Here is a 12,737-nt window from a genome sequence, read left to right as displayed (position 1 = left end):
CATCTAATTTATGTATGGCTTTACTGAATGATCAGAAACGCGTCTTCTGTCATTGGGAATCAGGGTTACTGACAGATAGATGTGGATTCAAGATTTTAAGGATCCGTATGGCCATAATATTTACAGTATTTATATATTTTTTGGATTTTTTTTTTTACTTTATTTGAAACTCAATGTTTGATCATGAAAATTTCAAATTTGGAAAACAGGTTAATTATATTCAACCATGAACATTATTTCAAATATTTTTTCTTATAACCAAATATAATTTCATTTTCAACTCTTTTTTCTTCATAAATTTCAAGTAAAGTGAAATATTTGAAATATATGGCCAAACGCACACTAAATTTATGGGTTAGGAAATCTAAAACATAACAACTTATTGGGTTTAGAATAAGTTAGTTAAACATTTTTTAAACCCTTACTGTCACTACCCTCAAACTTAGTGTTATACTATGCATGAAACCTTGAAAAGATAGGATTAATGAAAATATAGCTGTTATATTAAAATTAGGTGCAAAGAATTAACTGAATTGACCTAGTGGATAAATCAGAAAGGCAAACAAAAATATCAATTGGATCAGAGAATATGATTGGATTATAAGGTCTCAATTGAATAGATCGAGCAAGCTTGTATTTACGTAATATGAAACCTATTAGGCCAAAAGCTCCATGGAGAGCAACAAAAGTCTACAGACTTCTCAATTGACACCAACAAGTAAAATCTTCTTGTACTTCAGAATTTCATAATAATAACAACGAATATGCTAAACTATATCTATTAGCAGGAATAAAAATCACGACAGTTACAAAATTGCAACTTTTCAAATAAAAACTAGACAATTTATGGGTGTACCATGAAATTACAAAAGTTGTACTTATAATCTTTCTAACGAAGGAGATTCAATTGACCATCCTAAAATAGTATCGCTCCGCCGCTAGGGTGGGGTATGATTATAGAAAAGGGAGCAGAATTGATGCCATTTTGGACAAAGTAATTGTCTCCTCAGTGTGGTGTTTGTTTGTATGTGTTGTGTGTGGTGGTTCTTTGTAGTATTTCAAAACTACGTGTTGACAAATTTAATTGACAAAGAAACTATTTTGTATCAAAACTTGAATTCTTTGGACACATGCAATGACTGTTTTTTGACCATAGTCTAAAAGGAAGCAAGTTAACGTAGAACCTATTAGGGTAACAGTTTACTAATTTGTATTTTAAAGAATAAAAAAAAAAGGGCAGCCCGGTGCACTAAAGCTCCCGCTATGCGCGGGGTCCGGGGAAGGGCCTGACCACAAGGGTCTATTGTACGCAGCCTTGCCTTGCATTTCTGCCAGAGGCTGTTTCCAAGGCTTGAACCCGTGACCTCCTGGTCACATGGCAGCAACTTTACCAGTTAAAGAATCATAGTATTATATATTACAGTAATAAAGAATTGTCATGAACATTGTTACAATATTGCCACATTGATTTAAAGAGAAAGTACTACTCCGTCCATTTTAAGTTATTTGTCTTATATTTCTTTTTAGTTCGTTTAAAAAAAGAATTACTTTTCTTTTTTGACATTCTTTTAATTTTTCACTTTTAACATGACGTGTTTAAGATTATAAAATTCAAAATTTTTTTTTACTTAAATTTCATATCAAATCAAAATCAACCAAGCAAATTGAAACGGAGTCAGTAGATTCGATTAAAAAAATGCCATATGGCCCATCACCATGATCAGAAAAAAGAAGACAAATATTGGATAAATCAGTGAAAAGGTGGGAAAATGAATAAATAATAATGCGTTAAATGCAAGTAAAACCTGGACTATAAATTATTGTCACATGAATACAACTAAATCTAGAAAACGCGTTAAGTTTAGCATGTGCTCTTGTCTCTTAAAATTACAAACATGTTCTTAATATTCATTTTAATTTATTTATTATATCAAAAATATATTTTTATTTTTACTCGTTCATTTTAATTTCGAGAAGACTTTCAAATGTACGTGAAACAGGGGCGGAGCTAGCTACAATATAAATTATCAATTTGATCGAATTCAATAATTTTATATTTATCTTAATAAATTTATTAAATATATATAGAGGATAAAATACGTGAAACTCAAGTTGTTCATGCATTGCATGGTGTTGAAACTAGTTAAGTATTAGCTGTTGCTAGCATATAATCATAATAACGTGTTGAGTGCTTTGGTCTTTTTCATTTTTGTTAAAATTAAACATCAGGATTCATGAGAATAAAAGTAAACTGAGGTAGTACTTCCTCTGTCCATTTTTATTTATTCAGTTTGAAAAATTAAGAGATAATTTATTAATTAGAATTTGTTTGATAAATTCTTTTATTATTTTTTCATGTTTGATTGGACAAAATTTTGAAAAAAAATTTCTTTAGAAAATAAGTTTCGTAAAAAAGAGGAAAATGATTTTCTTATAAAAGTAGGAAAAATTAAATAAATTTTATAAGTGACATTCTATGGTTATTGTACCCTCCCGGCCACCCACCAAACGCCCTCAACCCCTACCTTTTGACCACGCACCCTCGAGGCCAGGAGCGAAACTAATTGGGGGTTTAGACGAACTCAATAGCTTTTCCGTAGACGCTGCATTTGTATTAGAAAATTATATATGTGTGTGTGTATATATATTGTGAACCTCCTAACAAAACTAATTAACTGATGGCTCATAAGTAAGGAAGGGGCCATGGAAATGTTTTTCCACACTAAAGTTGTAGGTTTGAACCCACTATCATAAAAAAAAATTCTTCTTTTTTAATTAAGAAGCATGCTTTGCAATATTCTTCTCTTCTTTAGAACTATCAAACTTCTAATCCTGGCTCCGCCTCTGCTCGAGGCCCTACTCCCCACCCTCTCCAATCCCTACCGTTAGATTACATATAAATATCTCTTGAGATTATATTTATTTACGCACTTACCAAATACTAAAAAATAAGTAAAAAATCAAATTATTTTCCAAGAAAAGTTTTCTATTAAAAGATATTCTCCTTCGTACCAAGCACACCCTAAATTAGTTCTTAATTTACTCTTATTGTTAACTATAGTTATTTTTCAATAGATTGAATTTATTTATTATATTCACATCTGTGATATAATAATATTATTATTTTATTTATTACTTTTTAAAAATATTATCAAACTAATACTTCCTCTATTCCATATTAATTGAATTTGTGAGGCAATGCACACCTGTTAAGAAAAAAAATTAGGGCATAAATTGAACGCCACTTTTCACTTTTGCCCTTTTAGTTATTCTCAAACTAAAAAAATAAATAAAAGGGCACCGGGCTGCCCTTTTATTCTCAAACTATTCTTAGAAATATAAATAATTCAAAGTAAAATTAGAAATATGAAGAATTAACTTTTTAAAATTATCACTTAAAAAATATAAATAAGGATAATTTTTTTTTCTAACAATTTTCTTGAATTTTGAATATTAAAAAAAGGTCCAATAATTCAATTAATATATAATAGAAAGAGTACTGAATAAGTAGAAATGGACGGAGGGAGTATAACAACTTAGGAAAGAGAGGGAACTGGGAATATTTCCGGTAGCCGGTCAACAACAACGCGTGAGAAAATGCTTGCCAACACTTCTCTCTCATTATTCTTCAAAATTTATTAAAGTCTATTTTGTCAAGTTTTTGGGATGTTAAATATATTTATTTTAATAAAATAAAGTATTTGATTAAACTCTTGTGAAGAAATAAATACTTTTCCGGAGTAGTAGAAGAAGTTATTTTTTAAAAGTTAAAAATAATAGTTTTTCTTTCAAAAAAAAACTTTTGAGAAAAAACTATTTTAGAGAAAATACACTTAGAACTTAGAAGTGATTTTAACAAATTTGGTTGAATATTATACTAATTGGTGTTCAAATTTATTGATCTAACATAAATTGCTTCTTATTAAAATGTATTTTAAAAAATTTCAATATAAGCTGATTTTATTTGGTAAAGCAAGATAACACTTATTTGAATTGGGAGTATCTAATAGAAATATTTTATTATGCGTTTAATTGCTCAATTGAAATAAGCTATAGTGAATTTCATATGCTAAATTTTACATTTAGGATGCGTTTGACAATGAATTTTTATTTTACTTTATTCAGATCGTTGAACTCTGAAAAACATGTTTGACAATTTCACTTGAAATTGAATTCGGAAATTTTTAGAAATTTGAGAAACACCCAAAAAAAAAATTCATTTTTTCTACTCTAAATTACTTACAAAAATTTTAAAACAACTTAAAATTTATATTAAATACAACTTCAATTTTCAAATCTCATATTTTTTCACATTGAAAATATTTTTTTTTTTAAAAACGACACAGGTAGATATTTTTCAGTCAACCTCGATCTCCTATGTGGAAAAACTACAACAATATAAACAGAGAGTCTTCTTCACACTTGAAAAAGAAAACAAATCCTAAAAACCCCTCTACATTATTTGTCTCCATGGAGAAGGAAAATAATGTAAAAAGAGATATGATTACTTCAATTGGAAATGGAAATTCCACTACATTTCTCATGAATAATCAAATAAGCTCCAACACAATGTTTGATATTGAAAAAGATTATTCATTAAGTTATTTATTAGAATCTATGTTTGGTGTTGATGAACATCAAGATTGTGATTTACTAATGATTCCATCTCATCATCAACTGCAGCAGCAACAACAACATCGTATTATTACTTGTTCATCACCTCCAGAATCATCATCAATATCTGATCATCACTTCATTAATTTCCCAGTGACTCCCAAAACAGTAAACAAACAGCAAGATCATGAAGACAAGTATAAGAAACAGTAAGCAATATATATATATATATATATATATATACACACACTTTCTCCGTCTCAATAAGTATGTTTGTCTGACTATAAACAAAACCATTTGTAAAGTGAATATTTTAAAATTAAATTGTTACTAAATAGAAATGTGTCATTTTTTTCTAAACTGATTAAAAAAGAAAGTGAGTCATGTAAATTGCCCAAGAAAGGGAATATATATATTTCTTTTTACTATATGTCTTAATTACCCCGTTTGCTGGAGTTTAAGTTACCCTATTTTTAATAAGGCCTCTTTTTTTTTTCTTTCCAAAAAATGAATACTTTCTAAATGTATGAATCAAATGAATATTATGCTTAATCATAAGTTTTTATAGCCATATTAAATCATAATATTCATGTTTTTAAGATAATCCTTAAATCTTACACATGTTGATTTTTTTTTATGGGTCAAATATATAAAAGTTATGTTTAATGAAAGGTGTGGTTTGAGTTGAACTAAAATCTCTATTTGCTCTGATACAATATTGATACCAAAAAGCTTATACTTAAAAATATAAAATAAAACGTATTTTTCCTTAATTATATCTTTAATAGTTTTAACAAGCTTATTTCTTTGATGATCACTCAACTTATTGTTCTTTTCTTAGAAAGTTATCTTTCTTTTTTTATTTCAGTCATTCTTCAATAAGAAAGTGAGTTTTAAAAAAAAGACAATTAGTTGAGTGATCATAATCATTTCTAATATATAATATATGCATCATTTGATTATGTAAATTGCTTTTTGGTGTTCCCCTTTAGTAGTTTCTTGTTTATTTGAAGGTTTTCCCTTTAGGCAAAAAGTGATATGAGTTTTTGTTGGCTTAGGTTAAAACCTAATAAGAATAACCAAAAGGGGAAAAGAGAGCCAAGATTTGCATTCATGACAAAGAGTGAAATTGATCACCTGGATGATGGTTTTAGATGGAGGAAATATGGCCAAAAAGCAGTAAAAGACAGCCCCTTTCCAAGGTATATTCACACCTACATATATATATATATATATATATATATATATAATTAGGCTCTAAGCAAGTCAATTTATACATAGATTTTATTTTTTTAACTTATATACGTTGTTGTCAGTATAATTAATGTAAATATATTTTTTATCATCAAAAGATATTTATGTGTGACAACCTCCTTAAAATGTGATGTTTGTAATGCTAAAATTGGAACATGTTATGTTGAGATAACAGGTACATATAACTTGACGATGTAAAAAAAAAAAACTCTTTTTCATTTGATATAATATTCTTTCCTGCTTAATCTTGTTAAAAAAAAATTAAACATTTTTATATTCAAAGTTCTTGAAATTCAAACTTTTTATTTTGCTTATTGATATAGCCTTAGAATCACAATTTTTTGACATGTTTTGTATGTGCAAAAAATCTTATATCTTTCATAAACATACGCCTCCTTACCCAATTAAATGGAGTGAGTATAATTTATCTTTTAATTGGAAGGTTTTCTTTCACACTGCTTTGGAATACTTTTTTTTGGGATTAATTTCTCAGATCGTCGTTCAACTAATAGTTATGATCTCACAAAGTCATTTTCTAATTGAAATCCAAAGGAAATGTAACTTTATTCCGAGATAATAACTATTAGTTGAATCACCAGAACTTAACTTTTTCTTTTATACTTTTTTAAGGTAGCTAATCTATTTTTTGTTACTACTAATAAAATGTAAGTGTGAGATGCATATATATAAATTCTTGTGGATGTAGGAGCTACTATCGTTGCACAACAACATCATGTGGTGTGAAGAAGAGAGTGGAAAGATCAATTCAAGATCCTTCAATAGTTGTTACAACTTATGAAGGTGTACACACACATCCGTGCCCCGTAATGCCTCGCGGGTGGGTCGGAGTTCAGCCGGTAACCACCACCTATGGTGGTGCCGTTGGCGGTGGAGGAAGAAGTTATTATGGTGATTCCCCTTCCTTATTTTCAACTAATCAAGAAAGAAAGTTTTGGAATTCTTCTAATTCCTCTTTGGCTAAATATGATCATGGACTTCTTTAAGATATGGTGTCATCAAATATGAGAAGAGATCGATCTTATAGAAGAGTAGGAAAAGAGAGAGATTTATATAGTCGATCTCAATTTATTTGAGACTGAATTGCATAGTAATTGTTGTTGTATAATGACTAGTTTTTAGCTTAATTAATGGTAGCAAGTTCTTTTATTAAATGGTGTTATTTTTTCATGTTGAGAATTCTTTGTAGTTTTCGAAGATTTTGGTTTTTGTATATCATTTGGCTTCCTGGCTAGTTTTGTCTTTCATCAAATTAATCTCATTTTACTCATTTATGAGCACCTCTTGAGCTGCATATATATAGTTCTTCTTGCCATAGTGTGATTATGTTAACCATATATACTGTAAGCAAATAAATATATACTATTCATTTTTAATCTAAGATCTTGAATTCGAATCCTGAATTGAAGTCGTCATTAATTGAAATGGCCTAATAGGACTTCTCGATATGTCTCTTTGTGCTCTTGTATAAATCTTTGGCCTCTCCATGCTTCTCGAATTTATTGATCTTTTCGACGTTCTATATAAGAAGCTTCATGTGGAATTATTATTGTTATTACATTCCCCTAACATGCACCTTAGTACTACCGCTGTTTTTTTTTTGTCGTGGCCTTATTTGTCTTTTCTTCTTTGGCTTTTACTTTCTTTTTTTTTTGGAAATCAACGTTACGTTTATGACATGTTTTATATCTTATTTGCTCATATCGAATTAGTCAAGTTTCAAAACATACACCAAACACCTAATGAAAATCAAAAGAAAAAAGTACATATATATATGTTGTCGGTTTCCTATATAAGTGAGCTAAGGAAATCGATTTTGACGTAAACATTGTGCAATATGGATAGATTTATGCAGGGTCTGGTCGGAGCTAGAAGCTCGAGTACAAATTCAATCAAACCCAATAACTTTTGTTCACATAGTGTATTTGTATTAAGAAGTTTATTAAATATGTACAAATATTAAGTTTAAAACTCAGTTATAAAACACTTGAAATCATAGTTATACAATTCAGAACTTAAAGTTCTGATTTCAACTTGCCTCTGGGGTATATATGCACCCATGAACGACTATGCTTAGATTTGTTTCCTTATCAAGTGTAACAATTTTTTATCTAGCTTCCTTGTATACTTGTTGAAATTCATATCTTACCATAGTTCTTTTTGTCCAAAAAATATTTCATCTTCTTGGGAAGAAATAAACAATTGATCTTTATCACCAATCTCTTATATATCCTAGTCCAAATATATGCTTGCCAAAGATGAAAAGTTGTGAAGAATACTCTAATTTTAAAGGTAAATTTCCACAAGCGGAAAGCTTATGAGGACTTTACTTTTCCAGTATGAGCCATCTATGTCAAATTGTTTGGTGTATAATACTTTTTCGAAAAACAAAAGATATATTTTTAACAATAAGTAAAATGTAAAAGTTTAGCCAAACATGCTATATTCCTTTTTCACTTTTATTGAATTTAGTCTGTGTTACTTAGTTGAAATTATGTAGTAAATTCCAAGTACCTAGAAATGTGGATGGTACCCCCTACCACCATATTTCAACCATGTAGTTAACTCTGAGATGGGGGACTACCTACAAAACCTTTTTTTCTTGTGTGTGTCAATATATTACTTAATGTGCACATGACACTTTTTTTCAAACTACTTGAAAATGCTATATTTTATGTCAAGAATCTATTGAAAACAATCTCTGTATCTCTAAGAGATAGAAATAAGATATGTGTTTGTTCTGCCCTCAGCAGATCCCACTAGATTTGTTGTTGCTGAGGTATATATCTATGTTTGTCTATGAAAATACAAAGGACAAAATTAATGACAAAAACTAAGTGTCTATAGTTCTAATAAGTAGCAAAGGGTACACAAGTTTATTAATGTACTATTTTCAAGCCCAAAGAGCAAGGATTGACATAGATGTAGATCCAAGAACAAGAGCTATAAAAGATACTTTTTTCAAGAATGGTTGGCTACTCATCAATTTGTTGTGAAAGAAATCAAGAGCAATAAGATCAACTAGGGCCATGTATATGAGTATACCAGAAGATAAAGATCCCAATAAACCTTCAAGGATTAATGCATTTGGACTTGTATCATCATATCCTGTTATTGAGAAAACTATCATCCCCAATACTATACCCATTGGTGTTGTCACTGAGAACATGAAGCTCATATACGCTGTTGTTCCAAAGCTAAATCCCGCCTGTAATAAACATTTATAAATCAATAATACAATCAGACCTCCCTATAATAACCGTTCTCTATAACATGTTATATTATATATTCTTTATAACAACATGTTATATAGCAAAAGAAATCGTTATCAACATATTTTTACCAAACACGTGAACTCATTATTGACAGTTTCAACACTTCTATTCAAACACACAACTATTACTTTTTCAAAATCAACTTTAGTACTTAATGTTTTTTTCCCAACACTTATGCCCAATAATTATTATCTACTTTTAATTAGCTGAGCCAACCAAGCTAATAGTATAATTTCATTTGCTATATATAACAAGTTACTTGCCAAATTTTTTAGCTTGCCAATCATTACTTACTATATAAAGCTAGAATAATATATAGAGACTGATACTCACACCTGACCTCAACGTAACAGTAAAACACTTCAATTTTAAAAGTATATATCTAAACATCTCAATTTATTTTTACTGTGTCTTGTGAATATCCGACGTTGAAGTATCTAGATGATCATTTTATTAACCTATAGTATTAATTGATATTGATGAAATTTTGATACTATTAAATTCTATGCTATAAGTATCGTACTAGTGACAAAATGACTTTGTTCATCTTTTTATTGTTCGATTATTTATTTTTAAAAAATTTTAAAAAATATATTAAACTTTTGCTATGTGAGTTACGAGAAGGATTATACGATAAGAGTTTATTGCATATATGTTATCCTGCATTTCTATAAGATGTTATTTTTACATCTCGAATATGTAATCTGCTGATTACATAAACAATAACTTTATGCTTTTCTGTAAGATGCTATTTTTACATTTCGAATATGTAATCTGTTGATTACATAAATAATAACTTTATCAGTTACGTTAATTACCTGGGCAATGCAACCTCCGAGGCCCATCCCTTCAAAAATTTGATGAAAGGACAGTGCAGCCACAAGAGGTCTAATTGTACACTGATTCTGCGACATCCCCAAAGTGACTCCAATTATAACAGAATGAAAAATTATCCCAATTTCCAAAACTTGCGATACCAATCTCTGCTTCAATTTCACCAATTCCTCTGCTTCTCTCTGTTGCTGTTCTACATCAATTTTCTTACTCACAATCCCTAATTCTTCACTCGTTCCAATTTTTGCATATCCTTCGGCCTGATTCTGATGACTTTCCACATGAGAAGTTGCCGTCAAATCGACTAATAACGCCGTTAATACGCCGATCAAAGTTACCAGACCGGAAAACGGAAAATCCTTCCATGGATGACGGGAAGAAACTTGACAATCGGAAAGTGCACCGAAAGCATCGGGAAGAACGTGAACGAGCGAGGTGGAGAGAATCACGCCGGCGGCGAAGCATTTGATTATTAAAATCGCCTTATCGTGAACCGGTTTGCCGTGAAATAAAAACCGGGCTAAAAAAACGGGCAACGTTATGCCGATTACACTAGTGAAGAAGATTACGAATATCGAAATGAGTTTGAGATTTGTTGCTGCGTTTCCGTCTCTACAGGCTAAAGCTCGCGCTGTATCCATCACGCACAAAGCCATATTTGTTACTACTTCGTCACGAAAAAAGAAGAAGGTGAGATTCAAAATTTGAAGTTTTACTATAGTTTTTAGTTTGTTTGATTGGACTTGTTCAAAGTTTGTTGTTCTGATCTCGTAGCAGTAGTACTAAAAATAGTAAACGAGATAATGAGAAATGACCTTTTTTTAGGATCGTAAAGAAAGTGGAGAACACAAATAAGTGTTTTGTTTTGTCAAGTTAGCATTAGGACTACTTGTGGTGCTTTTGTGGAATTTAGTGGTATTTGTGTGTGATTTCCATTGTTAGCATTTGTGACTAGATTTGCTAAAGCAAATCGCCCAATTTTATTTAAACTTTCGAATTATGAAATATGTGTGAAGTTTCATGATTTATTGAGATTAATATGTCTATACAATTGTCATTTGAGAACACACTCAATTTGTTTTAGTATTTGTTTATTGGGTCGGATATCTTGTGGATTGGGTTTTAATTGTGACTGGATTTGAAATTGGCAGAAAAAGAATTACATGTATTTACCACGTAAGATAATAAATGTGAAAATAGAGAAATTAATGATATAAGGGATAAATATGTGTCGAAAAATGAATGGCAACAGCAATTTTGTTGAAAAAGTATGATGAGATGTATTTTATTTTTTTGAGAGTGACATGGCCCCTTTTTCTATATAATTAAAATAAAGTAACATATTTTAAGTGATTAATTTATTTGGATTATTGTCATTAAAAAACACGCATAATTCTTTTTGAAATAGAATTAAAAATTTCTAATAAAAATACTTTATCGTCATGTTTTTAAGTGTTTAATTGGAATAAGCCATAATTTAAATTTCTAAATAAAATTTGCTGGTAAATTAAATTGTCGATGTATTAAGCCTTTTATTGGAGTGACTTTCATTACATGATGGCAAAATAGGGAATCTAATTACCTTCTTGTCCTTCGAAGTAGGTGTGTCCATTTTTTATTTTTATTTTGTAAAATCTATCGTTATAATATATTGAAGGGGAGCCTTGGAGTAACTGGTAGAGTTGCTGCCATGTGACCAGGAGGTCACGGGTTCAAGCCTTGGAAACAGCCTCTGGCAGAAATGCAAGGTAAGGCTGCGTACAATAGACCCTTGTGGTCGGGCCCTTCCCCGGACCCTGCGCATAGCGGGAGCTTAAGTGCACCGGGCTGCCCTTTTTTTTATCGTTATAATATATTGAATATAATCGAACTAAATTATATTTGAGGTTTTGATTCATTAATTCGTAAGCGTTAATATAAGCCTATAATCACATCAAATATTTATCCTAAGGTTAAATTTTCATAGGAAAAGGTCCTAATATATTCCTTAACTTTGTTAGTTAGATCGATATATCACTCATTATAAAAGTGACTCATATATATTCTTATCCTTACAAAAGTGGTTCACATATACTCCTCCCCCCTCGGTTATAAAAATGGCTTACATATACTTTTACCGTGACAAAAGTGACTCACATATACCCTTTTCATCTAAGGTGAATTTTTTATTTTATTCTTTGATTTTTAAAAAAATCATGTAGGGGTATATATATTTTTTGAGAAAGTAAAAAAACAAAATAAAAAAATATACCCATAGATGGAATTTTTTTCTAGGAAAGTTTAGGAGTATATATAATTTTTTTTTTCACGTATGAATTATTTTTTGACTTATTTAATTATCATTATTTGAATTTCTTATTCTTATTTCATTTTTTCTTTCAGTCTTTGGTGTAAAAATAAGAATAATAAAAAGAAAGAAGTGTGAAATGGAAAAAGAGAAAACAGTAAAAGAAAAATTAAAACCATTTTTTGTTGTTGCTATATTATAATTTAAAACTAATTTTTACTGCTATATTATAATTTAATTTTTGTATCTATAAAAAAACTGGGGCATGTATAATAAATTTGATAATAAAAGTAGTGAGAAAAATAAATTTGACCCATAAAATAATAAATTCAAATTAGCCGTTGAATCGAAAAATATATGGATTACTTTTTAATAAAAAAACTTTAAAATTTAGAGTTTCAAAACATTATCAATAAAATTTAGAGTGATGACCCATAATGTTCTTCCTTTTAGTT

At 29.6% G+C, this 12,737-nt stretch overlaps 2 protein-coding genes across 2 annotated transcripts; one reads left to right on the top strand and one right to left on the bottom strand.

Moving 5' to 3' along the window:
* Positions 1 to 4,439: 4,439 nt before the first annotated feature.
* On the top strand, positions 4,440 to 7,099 carry LOC129878108 (probable WRKY transcription factor 48). Its single transcript, XM_055953438.1, has 3 exons — positions 4,440 to 4,823; positions 5,673 to 5,816; positions 6,575 to 7,099. Exons 1-3 carry the CDS (start codon positions 4,471 to 4,473, stop codon positions 6,870 to 6,872), a joined length of 795 nt encoding a protein of 264 aa, XP_055809413.1. The 5' UTR covers positions 4,440 to 4,470; the 3' UTR covers positions 6,873 to 7,099.
* A 1,496-nt stretch (positions 7,100 to 8,595) lies between these two features.
* On the bottom strand, positions 8,596 to 10,975 carry LOC129878092 (zinc transporter 6, chloroplastic). The gene is made up of 2 exons (XM_055953437.1): positions 9,980 to 10,975; positions 8,596 to 9,094 (listed from the first exon to the last, which is right to left on the bottom strand). The coding sequence occupies exons 1-2, from the start codon at positions 10,649 to 10,651 to the stop codon at positions 8,780 to 8,782; spliced, it is 987 nt and encodes a 328-aa protein (XP_055809412.1). The 5' UTR covers positions 10,652 to 10,975; the 3' UTR covers positions 8,596 to 8,779.
* Positions 10,976 to 12,737: the final 1,762 nt, after the last annotated feature.

The sequence above is a fragment of the Solanum dulcamara genome, chromosome 2 (assembly GCF_947179165.1).
Source record: "Solanum dulcamara chromosome 2, daSolDulc1.2, whole genome shotgun sequence".
Classification (NCBI taxonomy): Eukaryota; Viridiplantae; Streptophyta; class Magnoliopsida; order Solanales; family Solanaceae; genus Solanum; species Solanum dulcamara.
Note: the sequence above shows the minus strand (reverse complement) of the source record. Positions and strands in the feature narration are given on the sequence as shown.

Coding starts and splice junctions, on each gene's coding strand:
- LOC129878108 (XM_055953438.1), top strand. CDS start 4,471: ATGGAGAAGGAAAATAATGTAAAAAGAGATATGATTACTTCAATTGGA. Junction 4,824..5,672: donor GAAGACAAGTATAAGAAACA/GTAAGCAATATA, acceptor TTGTTGGCTTAG/GTTAAAACCTAATAAGAATA. Junction 5,817..6,574: donor AAAGACAGCCCCTTTCCAAG/GTATATTCACAC, acceptor TTGTGGATGTAG/GAGCTACTATCGTTGCACAA.
- LOC129878092 (XM_055953437.1), bottom strand. CDS start 10,651: ATGGCTTTGTGCGTGATGGATACAGCGCGAGCTTTAGCCTGTAGAGAC. Junction 9,095..9,979: donor TCGGAGGTTGCATTGCCCAG/GTAATTAACGTA, acceptor TGTTTATTACAG/GCGGGATTTAGCTTTGGAAC.